This window comes from Scylla paramamosain, chromosome 16 (assembly GCF_035594125.1).
Source record: "Scylla paramamosain isolate STU-SP2022 chromosome 16, ASM3559412v1, whole genome shotgun sequence".
In the NCBI taxonomy this organism is placed as follows: Eukaryota; Metazoa; Arthropoda; class Malacostraca; order Decapoda; family Portunidae; genus Scylla; species Scylla paramamosain.
The window spans coordinates 2,845,001-2,867,995 of NC_087166.1; the positions used below are offsets into that span (position 1 = coordinate 2,845,001).

Here is a 22,995-nt window from a genome sequence, read left to right on the forward strand (position 1 = left end):
ATTAAAATGAAACTCATGTTCATAAAAATAATGGCACAGGAGCTAATTAATCCAGGGAGGAGGAAGAGGAGGAGGAGGAGGAGGAGGAGGAGGAGGAGGAGGAGGAGGAACTCCAGGGAGGGAAGACCGGAGAAGGAAAGAGGAGGGAAGGAGAAGCGGAGGGATTAGTTGGCTCCGCTGGGGGAGATGAGGACTTAGCTTGAGGGAAGGAGGGAGAGAAAAGAGAGGGGAGAGTGATAGGGAGATACAAGGAGAAGGACGGAAAAGGGTGAAGAAGAGGGAAGGTCGCAAATTAGGAAAGTAGAAGGGTGAAGAGAGGAGGATAAGAATGAAGGATAACGAGAAGCAAATATGGAAGAACGAGAGCTGAGACGAACATGAAGAGAAGTGGAAGTAGAGATGAAGGAAAAATGTATGCGATCGATAAGCTTGAATAAAAAACTGCCTTAGGGGGAGACAAGTAAAAAAAAAAAAAAAAAAGTTCCCTCAAACCATAGTTAACAACCGCAATGCTAACGAAAGCGAGACAAGGAAAATGGGAATAAAGATACAATCGTAAAAGAAATCAAAAGAGAACACGTAAAGAGAAAGTGGCAGATTAAACCTAGAGAAAGGAATATAGAGGTGAAGAGAGAGAAAGAAAGAGAGAAAAAAAGAGAAAGAAGAATGGCTAGACGGTAGGGAGTGAGAAAGGGAGGAGTGTGGCGGCCTATTGTTACTCGTTCCCATTTACATATTTCTCGCACACTTTCTTTCATCTCTCACATATTATCGAGCCTCGACGGCCTCGCCACGCCGGCCTACAGCAGGAATGCGTCACGCCATAATTAAAAGCAAATAAATGGAGACGAAAAAACAAAGCCTGGCGGAAATTAGCGAAACACAAAGAAAGAAATTAAAATAAAAGGCACGAGGAGGAAAGTGTTTGATCTAATGCGAGCGAAGATAAATGGAACTCGTCCGTCCAGGCGGGGGAGGAGGGAGGAGGGGGTGACCTTGGCTGAAACATTTTGAAAACGACCATCACGAGTCAGCCTAAGAAAGAGATGAGAACGAAATGCTCCGATTGGTCCATCCCGATGACCTGTATTACTTTCCATATCATTAGTGACGAAGGAGAGAAAAGGAACAAACGGAATGAGACATAGCAAAGCCTGAAAAATAATTAGTCAAGATAACCGGGGGACATAAAGAGACATGAATCAGATAAAGGAAGGACCTCGGCCTTAACTGCTCCAAAGGGAATAATAATATCATAATGGCAAGCACTTACATGAGAAAAATAAGGCAAAGAGAGATTAGGGAGAGCAGTTATGGTTAATTACTAATTTTCCGTCCCGTCACATTTTAAATTCGAATCTGGACGAGTCAATTGGCCACACTTTTTAGTCCGTAACTATTGCTATATTCGCCATAGGCCCTTAGTGGGCGGGGAGGGCTGAGTGGGTGGGTTGGGAACTTGGGAGGGCAGGTAGGTGGGCCTGGGAATCGGAATCTACCACAAGCCCCGTCAGTAGGATGGTTAACTATGGTTGTTTGGTAATTCAGTCGGTTCTGATACCTTAGCTTGTGAGTCTCCGTACAGAGCGACTTTATAACGCGTCGGGAGGCAGAAAGGGCGTCTGCTGGGAAGGAAGAGGGAGGAGGGTGAGACGAAAAGGTGGGGAGGGCGGGAGTCAGGGTGGGCGGGTGGGTCTGCTTCCGTTCAAGGGTAGCCATTGTCACAGGGAACGTAAGCCAGCTGAGTTACGGCGACAAATGGCACCCTTTTTTTTTTGTGTTACTGAGCGTGGCGACAGGAAATAGTAATTGCGACGTGTTAATGATAATGATGATGATGACGATAATTACACCAGCACGGAGGACCAGTCACGCGAGGCTTAAAACAAAAATGACTCCTACACTTGGTTTACGATACAAGGACAGGTATATTTTAGCGTCCACCTGTCAATATTTCAGGTGTAAATGATGATACTTGGCTACTGAGGACGCGGAGATGACCACCTATGACAGAGAAACAAAAAAAAAAGTCACATGGGTTTATATTTTCACTGCAATAATACCGTGATAGTTATCTTATGTGTTGCAATCAATAGACGAGCGTGTAGGGGAGGGAGGCCAGGAGTGCTCACAGCGGCACCACACTGGGACAGGTTGTTTATGGTGATAAAAAATAATAATGCAAACATGAACAAAAAAGTACCTCACCTCATGGATTTACGAGGATCTGAATCTATCATTATTTTCCTGCTCTGATACAGTATTAATTATTATTGGAATAACAAAGCGTGATGTATGTTGTGCTGCCCTGTACTATTGACTCTTTCCGGTCCAGCGAGTAAAAACATTCATAATAATAATAATAATAATAATAATAATAATAATAATAATAATAATAATAATATGGACTAACCACACGCTAACATAACTCTTGATTTTCCACGCCTGAGCGAGACAGCGCAACACGACTTGCTACACACACACACACACACACACACACACACACACACACACACACACACACACACACACACACACACACACACACAGAAGCACCCCCACCTCCTCCTACCACCCACAAATAACCACAAAAATATACCTGAAGCCACCTATATATTTACTTCCAGGCTGAGGCGAAGGAAGGCCCGGCTCGGCATGAAGCATTATGTAAAGTAATGAGCAATACTGCAAATTGTTAGGAGGTTCTTACGCGCCCGTGGGGGACCATCGCATTCACAAGCGAGTACCTACATTGTTGTAATTGTTGCTATGGAGTGTGGCAAGGCTATTCCTCTGCCTGATTTGCTGCGCGGTAAAATTTCACGCTTTCTTCAGTAGTGTTATGGGTACCGCTGGTCAGTGGCGGGGACAAGAGACGACGAGGAGGGGTGCTCGGAAGGGAGGAGAGAAGGGTGAGGATGAAGAGGTTTGGTTTAGGAATGGTGTGTGTGTGTGTGTGTGTCTGAGTGAGAGAGAGAAAGAGAGAGAGAGAGAGAGAGAGAGAGAGAGAGAGAGAGAGAGAGAGAGAGAGAGAGAGAGAGAGAGAGAGAGAGAGAGAGAGAGAGAGAGAGAGAGAGAGAGAGAGAGAAATAAACGAAACAAATAAAAAAAAAAACTCACTACCCTACCACTCTATTAGGAAAAGTAAAACAACACTGATATCCAAGAATAAGCAACAAACGATTATATTGAAAAACAAAGCCACAATATCTCACACAGAACCCTCGCCTCCCCTACACGCACCAAGACAACTAAAGGATCCTCAACAGCAGGCCCCTCCACTAAGCCCACACAATCATCTTCCCCAACATAATTTCTCCTGACACTGCAGCGCCCCGTCCCTCTCCCCGTTCCTCCTCCTCCTCCTCCTCTCTCTCTCTCTCTCTCTCTCTCTCTCTCTCTCTCTCTCTCTCTCTCTCTCTCTCTCTCCGTCCCTTCCTCCCACCGTTCTCTTCTTTACCTCTCGCCCGCCCAGCCTTCCCGTCCACTGCTGCTTAAAGATACACAAGAACTACACGTGATGATAAATGTCTCTATTTTCTATCTATAAATCTACCACACGCCACGGCCCACGGTTTTCGTTCACCGCCGCCTCGACCTCACGGTGTAATTGCTGCACATGCCGACTGGTCTACCCGTTTCCCTCTCCCACAGTCTTCCTCCTCCTCCTTCTACTACCCCTATTGGCCTGCCCAGGGAAAACATGCCTTCACATGCCAGAAAAAGCCTTGCACACACTGAAGATCCACGTGCCCATTTCCACAGTAAAGTGTGAATGGTTCTTGCTTGAAATGAAACGTTACGCCACTGATAAGAACCACGCGGCTCACATGCAGAAAAACAGTAAATTCTTCGGAAAAAAAAGTTTAATGAACATGTTACGTCTGACATGGCAGAATATATATTATTTTTTATTGAATCTTAACTAGCTAGCCCTTGACCTTCCTTCACTTCACTTCACATACATCAACCTGTTGCCAAGGTTCTTTTGAGCCATTCATTACTCATTCAGCCATGCCGCTTTCTAACTGCGCATTTCACTAATAATAGGAATAATAATAATAATGAAATTAAAAACCAGAAATACCGATGATTATAATAATAAATGTTGTAATGATAATAATTACTTAGTGTATATAATATCAGACTTAACCCTTAAATTGCAAACCTGACTCACAAATCAAGCAGATAAAATCAACATCGAAAAAAATTATGTCATTCAACAACATCAAGGCCTTGCGTCAGAAAGAGGGGGTGGATGAGGAGGAAGAGGAGGAGAAGGAGAAGGAGAAGGAGGAGGAGGAGGAGGAGGAGGAGGTGGTGGTGGTGGTGGTGGTGGTGGTGGTGGTGGAAGAGAAGAAAGAGGAGGCAGTGGTGGTAGTGACAGTGTTGGTGTGTTGGCCATGATGATAGTGGAGAAAGAGGAAGAGAAATAAGAAGAGAAGGACGAATATAATGAGAAAGAAAATGAGTGATGCACAGCGAAATAAAAGGAAATACCAGACTAAGGAGATGAAAGAGGGAGAGGATGAAGAAAGACGAGGAGTTAAGAGTAGCTAGATTCCGTTTGTTTGTTCCTACTTCCAGCTGTATCCGAGGCACAGGGAAGCGCCGGCCACGCGGAGCTTCTGAACAATAAATATTTATACTAGTGTTCTGTGAAGGGAGGCGGTGGAGGGAAGGCCTCGTGAAGCGACAGGATGATGCGGTGGGAGGCCAGACGAGCCGTGTTTGGGTCGAGCTGGGTAAACAGGAACAACTTGCAGGTAAACAGCGAGGAGTCAGGTGGATGCAGAAAAAAAATATATATATGTACGAACGTCAAAAAAAAAAAAAAAAATACATGTAGTTTAAAGAATATAATCCAATTCAAGACTGACAGGATTACTCAACACTGCAAGACATAAACAAATGAATAAGTGAACAAACAGATAAATATTAGATACCTGAAGCTTTTACATGTCGATGGAAGAGTAAATGATACTGAAGTGAGAAGAAAATAACGAAAATGAATGAAAGGTACAAGGGGGAGGAATAAACGAAGGCAAAGAAACGAGAGAATGAAGAGGGGAGCTATACAGGAATGCAAATTTGTCCAAACCTTAAAGAGAACGAAGCAGAAAATAAAAGGACAAGCTCAATAGAGTATGCAGAGGTGAACAGGAGTAAGAACATGGATGCGACACGATAAGGCAAGGAAAGGTGAGCAGGCCAGACACCCTGCAGCCACACAAGCAGCCTCAGCGAATTGGCGATTACACTTGCGAAGACAATTAAGACAACAGATACGAGCAGGTCAGGTGGTCACGGCTCGGAGAAGACACACCTTAAGCAGCACAGGTGAGAAAGGTAAATCACAACGAGCCAGGTGACTTGAGATGAAGGGAAGGAAATGGAAGGGAAGAGAAGGTAAGAGAAGGAAGGGGAAGGGAAGGGAAGGGAAGAAAAGAAAAAAGAAGGGAAAGGAAGGTAAGCGAATGGAAGGGAATGGAAGGAAAGGGAAGAGAAGGGAAGGGAAGGAAAGGGGAGACAAGGAGAGGGAAGGGAAGCGAGTGTAAGGGAAGGGAAGAGCAGGATGAAGGGAAGGAGTGATGCCAATATCCCTCAAGAATCGGTGAGACTTGACAAAACTAAAAATAAGATAAACTCCAGCAGGAAAACTCATGCTCAAGATTAAAATATAGAAGAGGAAAATAGATACAAAGATGCGTGGGATCCTTCGTGTGTAGGAACGCAGAAAATAATAGAGAGATGAACATTTTCTTCTTGATAACCAACTTGATGGACGAGGTGCGAGGCGACCAACAGACAGAAAGTGATAAGTAAAACTGTATATTGTAAAACACAGAAATTTGTATTGAATGATGATGGAGGAGGAGGAGAAGGAAGAGGAGGAGGAGGAGGAGGAGGATGAGGAGGAGGAGGAAGAGGAAGAGGAAGAGGAAGAGGAAGAGGAAGAGGAAGAAGAGAAGGAGGAGGAGATATGCTTGTAAAAGACTGAAGGAGAAAGGAAAGATATACAGAAGGGGGAAAAGAAGTAAAGAATGAATGAATGAAGTAAGAAAGGAAGGAAGGAAGGGAAAATAAGATATGAAAGAAGAAAAAAATAAAATAAAATATGATGTGATGAATGCAAAGAAATTAAAGAAAAGAGGGGAAGCGTAAGGAAGGAAATGAGGAAAGGCAATAAAAACAAATCAAAGAGGAAGGAAGAAGATAACAAACAAAATGAAGAGGAGGAGAAGGAAGAGGAAGCGGCTGTGTGGTGGTACTGGCGTATGGTTTGGTGGGAGGTTATGGGAAGTTGGGGGAAGGAAGGGAGCGATGGTTCCCTGATAGCCTTTGTGGAATATGGTGGAGGAAGGGCAAGGGAGATGTCTGAGGTGAGGAACGAAGATAAAGACGTGACGAGTGTATGTAGCAGTGGTGGTGGTGATCATCGTGGCAAGTGAAGAGGGCCAAGAAAGTATGATAAAAAAGCATGGCCAACTGGAAAAATTGTTGCCATTCTGTTGTTGTTTTTTAGTCCCCTCCCTTATCTAACCTAACTCTCTTCCTCTCCCCATCCTTCCCCTTCCTTCACCACCACCTGTGACACCACCTGACCTTCCCCTCACTATTTCCACCTCAGCTTTCCCGTTCCCATACCTCGACGAGTCCCTAAAATACCTGGAATGAACGGGTGTGTGCGATAACTCATTTACAGGTGAGCCCTTCAGTTCTCTGCTTCGTGAATGCCTGTTAATTGCATAATAAATCATAATTCAGGGAGGTGGGGCGTTCCTACTACCTACGAGAGTCTCCTGAGAAAATGCGCCCCCCTCCCTCCCAGATCATTGTTTCAACACTTGGCAATACGAGAACTTCAGAAGCAGTACAAGGTTAAGTCTCATCCATAATCATACAATCATAAATAAATAGATACATAAATGAATAAGAGAAAACCGAAATTGATTATATATATATATATATATATATATATATATATATATATATATATATATATATATATATATATATATATATATATATATATATATATATATATATATATATATATATATATATATATATATATATATATATATATATATATATATATATATATATATATATATATATATATATATATATATATATATATATATATATATATATATATATATATATATATATATATATATATACTCACACAAACACACACACACACGAGACCGATTTTCTCTTTTCATAGCACTAAAGCGAAACACTTGTGATTAAATAACGTTCGTTCGAAGGTCACTGTGTGCGCAGTTGCATTAAGGTTTATGTTAATCACACAAACTATGTATAGCTCGAAAGAATTCAATGAACATTTATTTTGATCTGATAATCAACAGGAATGTCACACTTTCTATAATTCTCTCTCTCTCTCTCTTTCTCTCTCTCTCTCTCTCTCTCTCTCTCTCTCTCTCTCTCTCTCTCTCTCTCTCTCTCTCTCTCTCTCTCTGCCCCCCAGTATGAAATCCACACGGGCCCTGACGACCATGTATTAAATTTAGACTCGTGTCAGGTTTAAGGAGGACAGAGAGGTGGGTGGGAGGGGTAAAAGCGGAGGCTCAGTAAGGGCTGTGCAAGGGGAGGGAGGGAAACTGCTACTAAGTGGAGGAAATAAGTGAAGTAAGGAAGGCGAGGCAAGAGACTAAAAAAGACGATGAAATATAAAAGTATAATGAAAGATGAGCAACCCAGAAAAGTAAAGAAAGTTGAGACGAAAGAGTGAAGGTAAATCACACAGAGAGGGATAAGAAGTAAGACAAAAATTAAGGGGGGGATAAGAGGGGTGATATAGATCAAACAAAGAAACAGGCGTAACCATGCTTGTTAGGGCGGCAGGAGACGTGGCAGTAAGGGCGAGATGAGTCACCACTGCCAAGGCAACATAACCCTTATGTCCCCTGGATTGGCGCCATTTACCATCAAAGTCATTCATCTATCTGTACTTTACGAAAATATAGTTTTCATCACAATTTTATTTATCTTTTCTTAGTCAAATCCTTTCGTTACTCTTCATTACGTAATGTTCTGTGAAAATAAAAGAAGCCACTAAAATCTATATTAAATAAGGGAATAATACGCAGGAAGTAGCGCCACTCAAACAAGTAATAAGAGCTTCCCGCAAGAAGCCACGACTACGACTTAATACAGCCGCGACCTGACCGCTCATAACCGCGGGGCGTGGCGCTGACATGACGGGTGTAACAGCGGTTGCGGGGGCGGGAGGGTCACTCCCCAGATATAGTGGTGATAAAAGGGCCATTTCGACCCCAGGCATCTCTATATGAAATAACAAGAATAAAATATAAATTATCTAAAGATGCACGGGTGGAAGGGGAAGTGAGAGCAACGGTTGGCTGTATCCCAAAGTATCACCCTTATCATCACCATCGCTCATCCCTCGCTCATCCTGTACTAATTTCCAGAATCTATTTAGGTAGACAACGTGTCAGCGACAATGCAGGTAGTGTCGTTCTCTGGGCCTCTCAGACCCTTAGATTTTCCTCTCCCACACCAGTAAACTTTTCCTGCTTCCCACGCTTGTTTGTGTCGCCACCTCAGCCAAAACACCGGGGCCTTTCCAACCTACCAACATTAGCACCATTCCCGTCACCACCACCACCAACATCACCTTCATTACCGCACAGGTGTGACTTTCGTCGGAACACACCTGCAATCACGCTACACTCATTAAGTCAGTGGAGCTGCATTACCCCCACCTAGGACCTCCACTCTCATCATCCATGGTGCATTAATCAGTAAGTTCATACACATGTGTTTTATAATGTGTTATTTTTACACACCAAAAGGGAACATGTCACGGAGGACCTAATGACCTTATTCTCATACATCTCATATTATTTTCTCACCAAAGTCAACAATCCACCTTCTCCCAGCAATAGACGCCATAGTGTCCGTCCTCAGAGACCTAGTTATGATCCAGAGAAAAATAATGGCCCTCTCCCTACCTCCATAGAAACGGCGTCGTGACCCTTAGTCTAGTTAGAGGGCGAGGAGGTCAAGTATGGAAGGAAAATACTAATGGTTCTTTGTAACGGAACAATCCTCATGATCTTTTTAGAGTATACTGAGAAAGGAGGAGAGACGAGAAAGATACCCCAGCACTCTGCCGCAAAACTAAGGGAAATTTCATCAGCCGACGGGGACAAAATAAATGTATATGACCTTAACCTATATGACTCTATTGGGGGTTAAGCTCTTCCCATCAAGAGCCATGAATACTAAGAACCTCCTATTCCGATAAAGTTTAGACGTAGAACAATGACCACGATAATTTATGACGAGATAAAAATGTTCGAAAATATTATAAAGGTCTGGCAAGGTGAAATAATCACGACCAAGAGGAATAGGAGAGAGAGAGAGAGAGAGAGAGAGAGAGAGCACAGATATACAGACAAGCTAAAAAGACAGAGAGTGGGAGAAGGGAATGTACAGAAAGAAAGAAAGAGATATTTTTCAAGGCCAACCACTGTGGAGACTTCGTGCACCCCTGGGGATCCGTAGGAGGGTCTGGGGGAAGGAAGGGGGGCCACGACGAAGACATGGATCACACCTTGGCCGAGATGAGAAGACTTCGGGGGTGGGGGGCCGGTCGCTTGTCACCTAAAGAACTCTCTGCGATTTATGACTCAATATTTTCTGTTACGGGCCTCTCCTTAATGGGCGTCTGAGGTCTGAGGTGGGATCATAGGCCTAAAAACATTTCCCCCCCTTGGCTCATTTCTCTCTTATCATTATTGTCTTTTCCTTCGATCTGATTGGAATTATTCAATGAAGATGTAGTAAGGGTGGTGTGAACGTGTCAGTTTTGTGATGATTGTCTTCCGCTAAACATTACGAGGCGACGACAAGTACCCTCATATATGGAAGGTCAGACGGAAGGAGGGACTGAGAATGAGGGTGAAAGGAAGCAGAAAGAACCAGGAGAAGGAGACAGGCCACATCTATCATGTTTATTATGCCCCTCCCACTATCAGCTATGCAGCGCGCCCCTCGCTACACGCGGTTATGACTTTCCGGCGATGACGAAATGTGACATCGATCACACGGCCTCCCTCGCCCCTACATCCCGCAATACAGCCTTCCCACCCCCAGGCACTGAATCGAGGCAGTCAAAGAGTGGTGAAATGCTGGCAATCAGGTTTGTGGCGAGACAGAGGACACTAGCGATGTGCTTGTGTTAGCATGCACGTTATCATGTGTAAGAATGAATGGTTTAGTGAGGACAGTTGTTTCAGTTGTGAGGGCTTAAGAATATGAATATTTAACATTAGGTGTTTTTATGCTTTAAAACATAAAAACACCTAAACTTACCACGTGTGCATATTTAAAAAGAATATTATAATTTCTTGGAGCGTAACCCATAATTACGACATATGAATAATAAATTAGTTTTTAATAGTCGCTATGCTTTTTTAAAACATATTTATTTCCTTATTTATTTTTGTTTTTAATAAAGGTGAATCAGTATTCAGGAACCAAGAGAAGCTCACGTCAGCGTTGGGACACACGTGGGCGACAGGTGAGGCGAGGGAGGAAGTCGTTTGGCATCGGCCGGTGGTCATTCCGCCAAGGGGGTCACTATATGGGAGCATAACCTCATCGTAAACGCCATCATTCTCACGAACCGACCCTCTTTTTTCTTCTCCTTTCTTAGCAACATTAATCAACACTAGTGTAAGACGTCTAAACACCTATTAAGAGGAAGTCAAATGTAGCGAACAAAAAAGAAAGTTAATGGCCCCGACACACCAATAAATCTCACATAAACACCACACACTACTACTACATATTTATCAGTCGCCATGGAGAAGCTGAATCAGTCTGTTGAATAACATCACGTATCACCTTTTCTTGTACGTATCAGGACGGAACAAAAACACCACTCCCCATCACCCCTCACCCCTGGGCGCACCGCAACACTCCCCTTAAGTACTCCCCAGCCAACACTTCAAGCTGTCCATTTAATGCGAGTACTCTGCAAAAACTTACAACCTCATGCACTCACATCCCTCCTTATTAACTATCATCGACACTCACACCTGCTCTCTATTTACATGTGAGGAACATAAACAGCCAATCCATTCGGAGTTTCCCTCTTCACTTAAGTGTTTACGAGGTGTTTAAGAAAGCTTGGTTAACGTCTGGTTGCGCCTTAAGACACAGTTCTCCCTTCTAATATCTGTAGGTCTAAACAACTCATAAATTATCACTGCCTGACTGGCTTTGAGTTAAATAATTGAGTGAGTGACAGAGAGTGAGAGAGAGAGAGAGAGAGAGAGAGAGAGAGAGAGAGAGAGAGAGAGAGAGAGAGAGAGAGAGAGAGAGAGAGAGAGAGAGAGAGAAAAAACAAATGACATAATACAAAATAAGCCAGGAGTAGAAAATAAATAAATAAATAAGCAAAAGACGCTCTGATAACATAAGGGCATTAGCAGGAGCGAAGCCCATCTTCTGTCACGCTGAAAACTTGTTGTGATAAAGTGCTGAGCTTCTGCCGGCCTCCCTAATTCATTATATTGCCCGGATTAGGTTTTGTTTTTAGGGCTAACATGGCTTAATTAGAAGAAGAGTGCTCTCACCACTCCCTTGGTCGCCCAGTACGCTGAGGTCTTTATACCCACTGTTCCCCTTTCCACCCTCTGCTGTTCATCTTTAGACTCTCGAAGGCAAGACCTGTGCTCGTGACGCTCCAAATAAACGTCTACACTTGACAGGTATGCTAGTGAAGCCAGCCATTACATACTAGTGGATGGTGTGGCATACCCTTATGTCTATAAGTCAACGTCTATCACGTGCAAGAATCAGTTATCAATCTATTATGCAACAGGAAATGTCATTCTGCGTGGAGAATGAAGGAGGGCGGGAGGGAGGGAGGGAGGGACGAAGGAGCGGGTCGCCGCCACCACTCTCCCTCCCACCCGCCCCCGCTGGCCGCCAGACACAACACACGCCCGCTCAGCCAAGCGTCGTCCTAGAATGCATGAGTCGCTAGCCCGCCCTCCCTTACCCAAGCACGGCCGTGGCATGTCGGCTTTAAGTCTAAATTACCCAGAAAGGAGCAGTTCTTGGAGGGCGGACGATCCCACGGACTGAAGATGACAAATGGTCGTCTCGTCTCAAGCTGTCCGGGTCATGTTTTATTGTTGGTTTTGATAAGCGTCTCCTTAGTGTACGGAGAGTGGGAGGCTGCGACCAGACATCCCTCCCCCCATCCCTCATCCTCCACCTCATCTCATCAGGACAAGTTGAACGGGAAGGGTTTCTGCCGAGATGAACTTCCTCGCAGGTGGGAATGAGCCTCCACACCACAACACATTAAGGGGGAAAAACTCATTTGCATCGTAAATTGTTGTGAAGTTCGTTAATTTTCTCTCGTCGCCTGAAGGGAAAAAATATATCTACATAAACAACGCTGCGATATTTGGGAAGGACCTTGAAAGATGTTTGTTTTACGGCGTCTTTCCAGCAGCTTCACGTTATCTGCCTAAACCTCACCTGTGAAACCTGCGTCACAGATTAATCCATTATACGTGGCCTTCACAGGGAAAACCAACGCAATCTATGCAAATATATTATTATTATCCCTCCCGCAGGAAAACTGAGGAAGAAACGAGACACCAACATAAAGTCGCAACTATATATACACGCACGCAGACATACATACATTCAGACACAAGACCAGAAAAAAAAAAAACAGACAGACAGACAGGCGGACACCCACACACAAATAGGCAAATAGGCAGGCAAACAGATAAATGCACGTCCATACCCACTTATATACATACAAACAAAAACGGACACGCACATCATACATACATACATACATACATACACACCCCACAAACACACCCTATGAAATCCGTAACAAGAGGCCACAGCGAGTCCTAATCTCAGGATGACAATAAAAAATCCATTTGCACCCTTAGGAGCGGCGGAGCCTCGGCCTTCCTCTTTGAATATTGCAGCACCACAAATAATGGTGCATTTTAAGTGAGGTGTTCCCCTATGTCCTCTCCCTGAGGCCCTTTCCCTCATGCTTTACTCCGGAGACAACACGACAAGAGACCGCGGAAGAAGTACTCAGGGGGATGAAGGAAGAAAGATAACAATGGCTATATGGAGACTTGGGGAAGGAAAAGTAGGGCATTTTTTGGTACGGGATGGACACTTTTTTGTTTTTTACATTCAGAACTAAAAAGGAATAATAAAGAAGGATTCATACAACGAAAGATATTATAGCCAGGAATGCACAGGTAATAGAATAGACTATCATATTAGCGGTGCGGAAATAAAGTAAATGATGCACTATACACTAAGTAAACATTAGGGGCCAAATCAGCTAGATTTAAAGCCTCGTTGTGATATAAATATTTCTCGACAGCTAAGTAACTTTTGGCATAAGCATGTTGGTAGGAAGGGAGACTTTGTGCCAAGGGAAGGAGTTTTTTTTTTCTTTCTTTCTTTCTCTTCAATATGAAATGTGTGTTTGGTCTCTCTATGCACAAAGGGTCTTCAGACTTTGATAGACTATTAATTTTCACGTGTCGCTTAGCAAAGGAAGAAATCTTTTCCTAGTGCGTTCAATGTGGGAAGTATGCAAAGGGAACATACTATAAAATATGCCTGAATTGACGTCAGCTCTTAAACACACACAATTACCGAGTGAAACAACACAAATACCAGTCAAGTCCTGGGGTAGTTAGAGCTGAATATATGTAGTAGTAAGCTAAATTTAATCCCACAAACTACACAAATTATTACGCAAAACTTCCTCCCACTTCTAAACTCAGCGCCTAGACAAGCTTCACCCGCAGCCAATAAATGATGAAGAATTAGGCCCATTTCGGGGAGGGGTCTGACCTCACCCAAATCCCCGCACAGGAAAGGAGATTTATGGCTCAAAATACAAACGCCGATGGCTGCGTCTCCGACAAACGATGGGGGGACACGAGGGATGGATTGAGGAGGAGGAGGAGAAGGAGGAGGAAGAGGAGGAGGAGGAGGAGGAAGAGGAGGAGGAGGAAAGACCTTTTATGGAAGAGGCCGCTTAAGGAAGTAAGGTAAAAGCATGAACTTGTCTGATTTTGGCTGAGAATCAAGTTTACTGGTCCAGGACTCAAGACATCAAGTGTAGGCCTAGAAGAAAAGTGATCAATCAGCAGGACAGTTGCCTCCCCTGTGTCGAGAATGGCCTCGTCTAATGGTTGTGTCCCCTCCGGCAAGTGGCAGAGGGAGTGAGGGGTAGAGAATGAAGCAGGAAGGGGAGGAGAGGAGGGATGGATGTGGAGTAGAGGGAAAAGAAAGAGAGGAGAGGGGAGCAAGGGAGAGGCCCGTAGAGAGAGTGCGAGGGACCGGCAAACATTCTTCACGAACCCCTTCCTTCCATTTTTAAGAGGCTGAGATGAGGAGGGGGGGAGGGGGGCTGACGTAATTAGGGCCCCTGTCGTCTTTGCGGGTGTTTGATGCATTGCTTAATTTCCCCTGCTTTCTTGTAAATCATTCTCGTCTCACGGTCTCCCGCTGATCCTTTTAATTACATTTCTTTTGGCAATGATTACTGCCAAGACACAGACGAGGCCATCTTGTCCTAGTAAAAGAAAACCAGAGGCGGCATAGGGGGATGAAAGAGACGAAAAAAAAAAAAAAAAAAAAAAAGAAAAAAGAGGAATCCTACCCAACTTAGTATTTCTCTCGTTCTCCATTTCAAAGTGAACGTCGAGCATGTTCTTGTTCGACTACGCCATCACCATTCCTCGGATACTGGGACGTCAGCGAGCCAAAATGGGAGAGCCACAGCAGTAAATTAGGGCAGTGTATCTTAGGTACGAGTGGCACGGCTTCCACGAGCCTGACCCCCACTACAGCCCACTTACAAGTCCCACAGCCTGCCATATACCGGCCTGCGATCGGCACATAAACAAGGTGCTGAGTGTGTCATACGAAGGTGAGGAGGTGACGCGAGGAGCAAAGTTTATAGGTACAAGAAGAAGGCTCGGGAGGGTAAGTGAGAAGGAGGGAGGAAGGAAGAAAAGAAGAACAGGAAGGGGGACGGAAGTGTTGCCGTTTCATGATGGTTATGTGAGGAAGATGAGGAAGCGGAAGAGGAGGAGGAGGAGGAGGAGGAGGAGGAGGAGGAGGAGGAGGAGGAGGAGGAGGAGGAAGAGGAGGAGGTGAAGGAGGAAGGGTGTGATGGAGGACGGCAGATTGGTAGTAACATCTGGCGAGAGAGAGAGAGAGAGAGAGAGAGAGAGAGAGAGAGAGAGAGAGAGAGAGAGAGAGAGAGAGAGAGAGAGAGAGAGAGAGAGAGAGAGAGAGAGAGAGAGAGAGAGATTAGTGAAAATTTGCGTATTAAGTTTACGAACACAGGACTGACTACAAACTTCAGAGAGTGCAGAGATGGAATCAAGTCTACGCCCATGACCACAACCGAGGCGGGTACAGCAATAACCTTCCACCTGAATTCACAACCCTGCCGCCACTACCACAACTTAGCACAGACAGGCAGACTTCAGTTTTCCCTGCTAATTAGATAAACAAAATACTAAAACCATTGCGACCAATACTTTAAATGGAGAGTAGGAAATGATTATAGTCACTGGTAGAATACATCTGATAAAATCTAACCAAGAGGAAGGTTGTTCATCACCGAATGTACATTAGCATATGTATTTACGGAGCATATGTGATCAAAACGATTAAAACGACTAAATATGCTAAAAATATTTTCATAAATTTAAGAAGGCGAGGATAATTACATGGTTTGGTAAACACACACACACATACACACGCACACACATACACACGCACACACACACACTTAAGACTGTTTGTATCGACACACACGCAAATTTAGTAGGAAATTAGTGGCAGTTCATCTGAGAGGGTAAATCAAAAGATCACCCAAAAATTCACCTTAATTTCTCTTCGCAGTTCATCAGGTGTACTACAGTGCTAACCTTGAGTATTAGTTATCGTGCTCCTATTACAAAAAAGTATGACAGATCTGCTGTTATTTTCCCCCGGGTTAATGTCTGGTTCTCGTTCATAACTTCAGACACACATGATAACTTTTCTTCTTTCGAGAATAGTCATATTTTTGTTATAAGTTAATGTATTTATAAGTACGATAAAAATGCGTGTGAAATGCAAATTACAAGGTAAATTTATCAAAGAGCAAGAACTTATTGAAAATAAGACCAACACTAAACGTCAACTCCGTAAAACATTGATGAATGCAAACAGGTGTGAGCGAGGGACAGACAACATTGCTTAATCACTTTCACGCGGGGGCACACACACACACACACACACACACACACACACACACACACACACACACACACACACACACACACACACACACACACACACATGTTTTTGTTCACTCCATTAGGTAAAAAAAATAAAGTTGTGACACGCAACGCACATACATAAACCCAGTCATCTCCACACACACACACACACACACACACACACACACACATGAACTGTATCATAAAATTTCCCTACAAATTCCTATCGAGTCCACGAAGCAACACTGTTCCGCAAAGCATCACAGACAGACGCAAGCATTCCAAGCCCTATAATTTCAGATAAGATGCGTGACATGAACTCTGGAAGGTGTCTGGGCGCGTGGACTTGCATGTTCCACTTGCAACCTTGATAATTATACAGCATCGCACATCCTTTCAATCACATATTCCTCTGAAAATACATGATCTAATCAGTCGTAACTCCCAACTATTTCTGGTAACGTTCGCAACCAGGTTTTTTTTTCTTTTATCATACTAACGAGGAAAAGATTGACCATACCGTATTTGGAGCACAGAAGGAGTAATATCTAGCCACATTATTTTATTCAACCTTCCATTATCTTATAGCGTGAAAGGGAGAGAATTCCTTGAAAGAAAAAAATATAATGATAATCCTACTTCACAGACTACAGGTAAGGACTGAAGGCAGACCACCGGACTCGCACTGCCCGGGAGCATCCTCAGAAAGGGTTGTCCTAACCTAACCGCATTCTTGTACCAAAGCGAAAAATTCTTGTTCGGGGTATCGCCAGTGACCAAGCGACATCACCACCACCTCCACCACCACCACTACTTAGGACACACATTGCGGGGAGAAAGAATGGGAAGGAAGGAAAGAGGGAAGGATACTGGTAGCTAGGTAGGGCTATGGAAGGGGAGGAAGGAGGGGGAAAGGGAAGGTGGGAGAGACGAGCGAACGGATAGAATAGGAAAAAAGGGTAAGGCAAGCAGACACGAGGGTAAACAAACCACATAGATTATAATACATGCTGGTCAAGGAGAAGCGGTAACACATACACACACACACACACACACACACACACACACACACACACACACACACACACATAACTGTAAGGAAGGAAAAAAAAGCAGAAGCTAGTCAATGTATGAGCGATTTCCGGAATGTGGTTCAAGCAAATAGATGTGATGCAGAAGGCCTCGGCGTAACACATGGAAGCGGCGAGGAGGAGGCGGTGGGTGTGAAAGGACTGCGGTTAAAGGGACGGTCTAAGGAAGGTTATTGGGCTGATCGGACCTTCGCGTGTTCTCGCCTCCTGACGGGGAAGCGGTTTTCCATTTTACTCGTCAGGAAATGAGTATACATGTAAATATTCGTCATAGGATCTCTGTGGTGTAGGTATGACACAAGAACTCAACACACTCGGTGGATACGGGCCAAAACTTTTGTTGGAACCTGTTGCCAGGTCGTGAAATCTATTCTCGGGTTCCTACCTCCTTTATCTTTGGCAATACAAAAAATAAATAAACTTTTACACCCGAACAGGAAAGTTTTATCTGATTGCAGATTTTCCTGGAATCTCTCTATTCATGTTATCAGTAGTACTTTTGAGGAAAAGGTTTAGGAGGAGCAAAACTCGATCTCAAAGGTAAAATTCGTCCTTCAACATTCATTTTCATTCCCCCAGCTGTAGCTTGTGTTCGGAGGCGTGGCACGGTCCCGTCTTCAGCTTTACGCCAACCTTTACTACGCGCACCAAAGAGACAGGCAATGGATTCATTTGTTTTCTTTCAAAGCAGACTGTGTGATGATGTGTTACTCAAGACGCTGGATATGAAGGCAACTCAGCTAAATGCCGAGGAAAGAGATGGTTTGATGAATGATGCTCCGACCGAAAATCACATTGTACAGCGGGGCCACGCCGACCTGCCACACCGAAACGTCAATATTTTCGGCTTTTGCTTTATTTCCCCTTTTATCTAAGTCTGCACATCTACCTCGGGAGGCGGAAGAGGATGAGAAGCAAATGGAAAGGAAGATGCATGCGAGCACTGCCGTCTGCTGGATTACATCGACTCCTCACGTAACTTGTAAGTAATATTACGTCCATCCGAAGAAGGAAAGAAACTCTAGTGAACGAAATTATATGCCGTGACCGCCCGGTGGTATTCTGTTTTGGTCCGTATGTGCGTGTGCGACCGTATGTGTGTGTCTGTGTGTGTGTATGAGGCATGGATATCCTAAGCTATGGGAAAACAGGAAGGAAAGGTGAAAAAGCCAAAGAGCAAGAAAAAAACTACGAGAAAAATGTTGTGTATGTTTAGCCTGAATCCCTTTTCCTAGAGCTTCCACATCTGTATGTAATTATCTGAAGAAGACATTCCTCGTCGCTACGTCTGAAACATTCCGCTCGTCTATACCGACCGTCGAGAGGAAAGGATGAGGCACTTCGTAATCGCAACTGACGAGACGAAGAGGGAAAGGTGGAGTTGAAAAAAAAATGACACGAAGGGGAAAAAATATATAGCACAGAAGGGATGTTTGAGGAAGAGAGGGAGGAGAGAAGGAGGAGGTGATGGTGGTGGTGGGGTGCAGAATAAAGACGTCCGCCCCGCTAAAGCCAAGGAACACTCACTTAGGGTTAATCACTGTAATTTCCAGGCCGGGCCAAGCGCTCACTCCTTCAGGGCGAGGAACAGCCCCGCCTCTATCACAGTGACGTGACCATATCTATTTATTATTTTTTCTCCTTCTCTTACTCCTATTTATCTCCAGGTATGCGTCACCCCCCTCATCTTCTCCCTTCTAATTTATGGCAACCTACGCATGGCTCGTATTTTACGCGCGCACCTACGCCGCCGCCACTCTCTCTGGATGTCCATCGCCACCACTCAGACACTTGCCGCACGTTTTGGTGGTCAGTCGGTGCCGTCATCCCGCAGTCCTTCACCCGTCACTGGCCAGGCACTACTCACACCGTGCTACTTGTTTCTCTCACTTATTCACTACAAATTAATGTTCTCGTTAATTTACTTTCTTTTCCACTTGGTTCTCTTTTTTTTCCACATATCCACCATGTTTCTCACTACACTGATTTACATTCTGTGTGGGTATGCGTCTTATCTCTGTGTTTGTCGTTCATCGGACTTTGCTTTTTTTACGTTCACACTTGCAACCGTTAAGATCACATTTGTTTAGCACAGCACTTCAAGTTTTCTTATTTTCCGTGGAACTTTGAGATTTCTTTGAGTTGATAAGCACACATCACAAACTGGACTGACGGGAAATAGGCACTACACTTTTTTTTTCCACCAAATGTTTTATTTTTATTTATTTTTTGTATTTTCAGATTTTTTTCTTTCTTTGACTTTCACCACTTGACTTCACTTTTATCACGACTCACACGTCACTTGTGCTGCACTCCGTGACCGGGTTGCAAAAAGTCGTGTTTAAGCACACTGATTTTTGGTGAAGGCACATGAAACAAATTATTCTTTCACTTCCTTTTGAAATAATAAGTATGATTCTTACTTGTTTCTTTTGCTAGAGTAATTGTTTCCTTACTTTTTTCACTCTAAAATGAGACAGTAAATTACCGCTGGCTTTCCTCTTTCCCAACACCTAATTTGGTCTTACTCTTTGGTGGGAGATTGAACGCAGTAGGGGAGGCCGCGACCCCCGCAGTTAAATGTAGGTTTAACTAGCTTTTTTCCTTGTGGAAGCCTCATCCTGATTATCTCACTGTGTTACTGAAGATAGACACGCTGGATAATTCACGTAAATGAGAACTACGAGTGTTAAATGTTGCGACGGTCGAGGTATTAAAATACTACCGGATTTTACATTCATTTTTTTCCCGTTTTGAGGACATACCAATTAAAAAGATAACAGAGCATAGAGGGAGGACAGGCGAGGCGAGACAGGTGTATGGGCGGGCCTGACACCGTGCGGGCTGCAACAGCTGTATTAACACCTGGCACCTGCCCCACAGATGCCAGTACCCAGCCACCAACACTGCCGCCGCCTCCCACATCTCACCGGTGAGGTCGCGTGGCACGTACCTGCTATAGCCATCCAGGGGTAGAAGGTTGTGTTGGAGGGCGGCTGGTTCATCTGGTTGTTGGTCTGCTGCTGAGGCGGCTGCTGGGGAGGCTGGTGGGGCTGGGACACGGGGGTCATCCCGCAGGTGTTCCAGGTGCCCACGTGTGAGGATCGGTCCCGCGGTGAGGTGCTGGGGTCAGGTGGGTACCCCCGAGCAACCACAGGGTCGGGTGTGCAGGCGGGGCGCACCGTGGGGCCCCAGCCTCCCGTCATGTCTTTGCTGATACCATAGCCATTCTGGTCCTTGGCGCAATCCACCTTGAAAGGATTTGGCGTCATGTGGTCCTGGGGCGTGCCATACAACTTGCAGGAGGCTGCTGAAGCATCGTAGCCATCCTGACGTGGTGCTGGCTGCCCATAAGGACTCACGCTGAGGCCCAAAGGAAAGCGGTATGCCTGGTCCCCGCCGGAGCCGCCGCCGTAAAAACCACCCTGTTCGAAGTATGAGTTCATGGTTGTGGTTATGAAGGCAACACACTACAAGCACCTACTGACACACTCACTCCACCAACACCAAGCACCAACTGAAGGTCCAGTAGCACAACGTGATCACCACCAACACACCACAACGATTTTCAAATTGTAAATTTTACCCGCGCTACCACACCATGTGCCGGATTAAATTTGCTCATAGCAGTCGCTATGTGTAAACATATGAAGGACGGCCCGGAAAGGCAGAAGCAGCCAATGAGGATGGGTTGCGTCACACGGCCGCAGGACGACTGTGACTGAGACGGGAGTCCGCGGGAAGAACTAGCTCCGTAACAGTGACGTCACGACCGGCCGACTCGCACACACACGCGCGATTCTCGGTGGTGGCTGGCTGGCTGGCGCACACTGGCCGAATGGTGACGGTGAGCCCAGGTCCCCCAGCCACGCAACGGCGGCAGCCAGGCCCGGCGCACGTGGGGGCGGGCCCTGGCAGCCCGGGGGCGTGACGCTGGCAGGCCGCGCCCCCGGCCCTCCCTCCCTCCTTTTCCTCCACCTGCTGCTGCATGACGCCCAGCCTACACCACTCCCCGCATGACGCCGCCCCGCCCCACTCTTCCAAGCCAGGCCTACTCCCCTCCCGCTTTACCCCTGGGCCTATTCCACACCACCAGGCCTACTGCACCACCACGCCTACTCTACCAGGGCTGTGATATCAGTCCTGCTGCATCGTGTCACGCGTGCAAGGCCTACTGGCAGGCTTACATCACCACTACTTCTTTTTCGATGGTTAGGCCTAATGTGGGAGATAAAACACATATTCATGCAGTAAGCACAGCCTACCGCCAGGGCTTCCTCTTCGTTATTATATCCATAATTCTTTACTCAAACTTCCTCAATTTAGAGACCTCGTTTAACAGCATCCCTCTTCATCACCACCCAAGCCCCAGGCCTACTACTGCTCCATCTCTTCCACCAGGCTTATGGCTCTCCGACAGTCTTGCTCCCACAAAGCCCCACACCCCATCGGACCTACTCCCACGGATAACCGTAATGCGCCACCCAGCATCCCACTATTCTCACTCCATTGGCAGGGTGTTTCCGCTGGCTTACTGGGACTACCCTGCTCTCCCCTGCCACGCCTACTGAACCTGGCTCCTCGCATATGAATCAGGATTATGCGCAACCATATTCATTACCGGTCAAGGTTCAATACTGAAATGCAGTGTCATCTTGCTTGGAGGAAATGCAAGGAAAGTGGACGGGTTTATGGAGACGTAAGAGGTGTAAGAATCTATATATAAGTCAAGAATTATGGGGGGCACAGGAAAAGCCTTAAAAATGTTCACCGATCAACACTGCACAACTTGTAAAGAACGAGCACATCCTTCCTTGGTTTTCGACACCTGAACATGACATCCTCACCTCAATATGGGCGACCTTGTTTCTGAGCGAGTTAAACCACATTCTAAACATCTCACATGGGCGCGAGCTTTAGAAGAGAACACAGAGGAGGTTGATGTCTCCGCCGATTCAAAGCTTAGTGAAGAAGATGCTGAGTTGGAACCCTGACGTTGCTACTTGGCTCCTTTCCTCCTGGCTCAGCTTTTACCCTTAATTCTTGCAACTTTTAACACACAGGGGAAAAGCATCGGTTCTCCATCATGTGGTGACTGAGGCTCATCTCATGTCATCTCTACACGCACTAATAAGGGAGCTTTTTCCTCCCTCGGTCTATCCTCTTTCTTGTCCTCCACAGCATTAGTTCCATATTACAGAACATCTTTGTGCTATGAAATTTCATTATACTGTGATGACTGAGAATACATTCCTTGTGTAGCTCTCTGCGCCCGTGTGTGTGTGTGTGTGTGTGTGTGTGTGTGTGTGTGTGTGTGTGTGTGTGTGTGTGTGTGTGTGTGTGTGTGTGTGTGTGTGTGTGTGTGTGTGTGTGTGTGTGTGTGTGTGTGTGTGTGTGTGTGTGTGTGTGTGTGTGTGTGTGTGTGTGTGTGTGATCGAGAGAGAGAGAGAGAGAGAGAGAGAGAGAGAGAGAGAGAGAGAGAGAGAGAGAGAGAGAGAGAGAGAGAGAGAGAGAGAGAGAGAGAGAGAGAGAGAGAGGGGAAGAGAGAGAGA

At 45.2% G+C, this 22,995-nt stretch overlaps 1 protein-coding gene across 1 annotated transcript in view; it reads right to left on the minus strand.

Annotated features, from left to right (window-relative positions):
• Window positions 1–22,376, minus strand: part of LOC135107892 (homeotic protein ultrabithorax-like) — a 169,486-nt gene extending 147,110 nt beyond the window's left edge. Inside the window, 1 exon segment of the mRNA XM_064018261.1 lies at window positions 20,397–22,376. Coding sequence (XP_063874331.1) covers window positions 20,397–20,889 — 493 coding nt within the window. The 5' untranslated portion in view covers window positions 20,890–22,376.
• Between the last annotated feature and the right edge of the window lie 619 nt (window positions 22,377–22,995).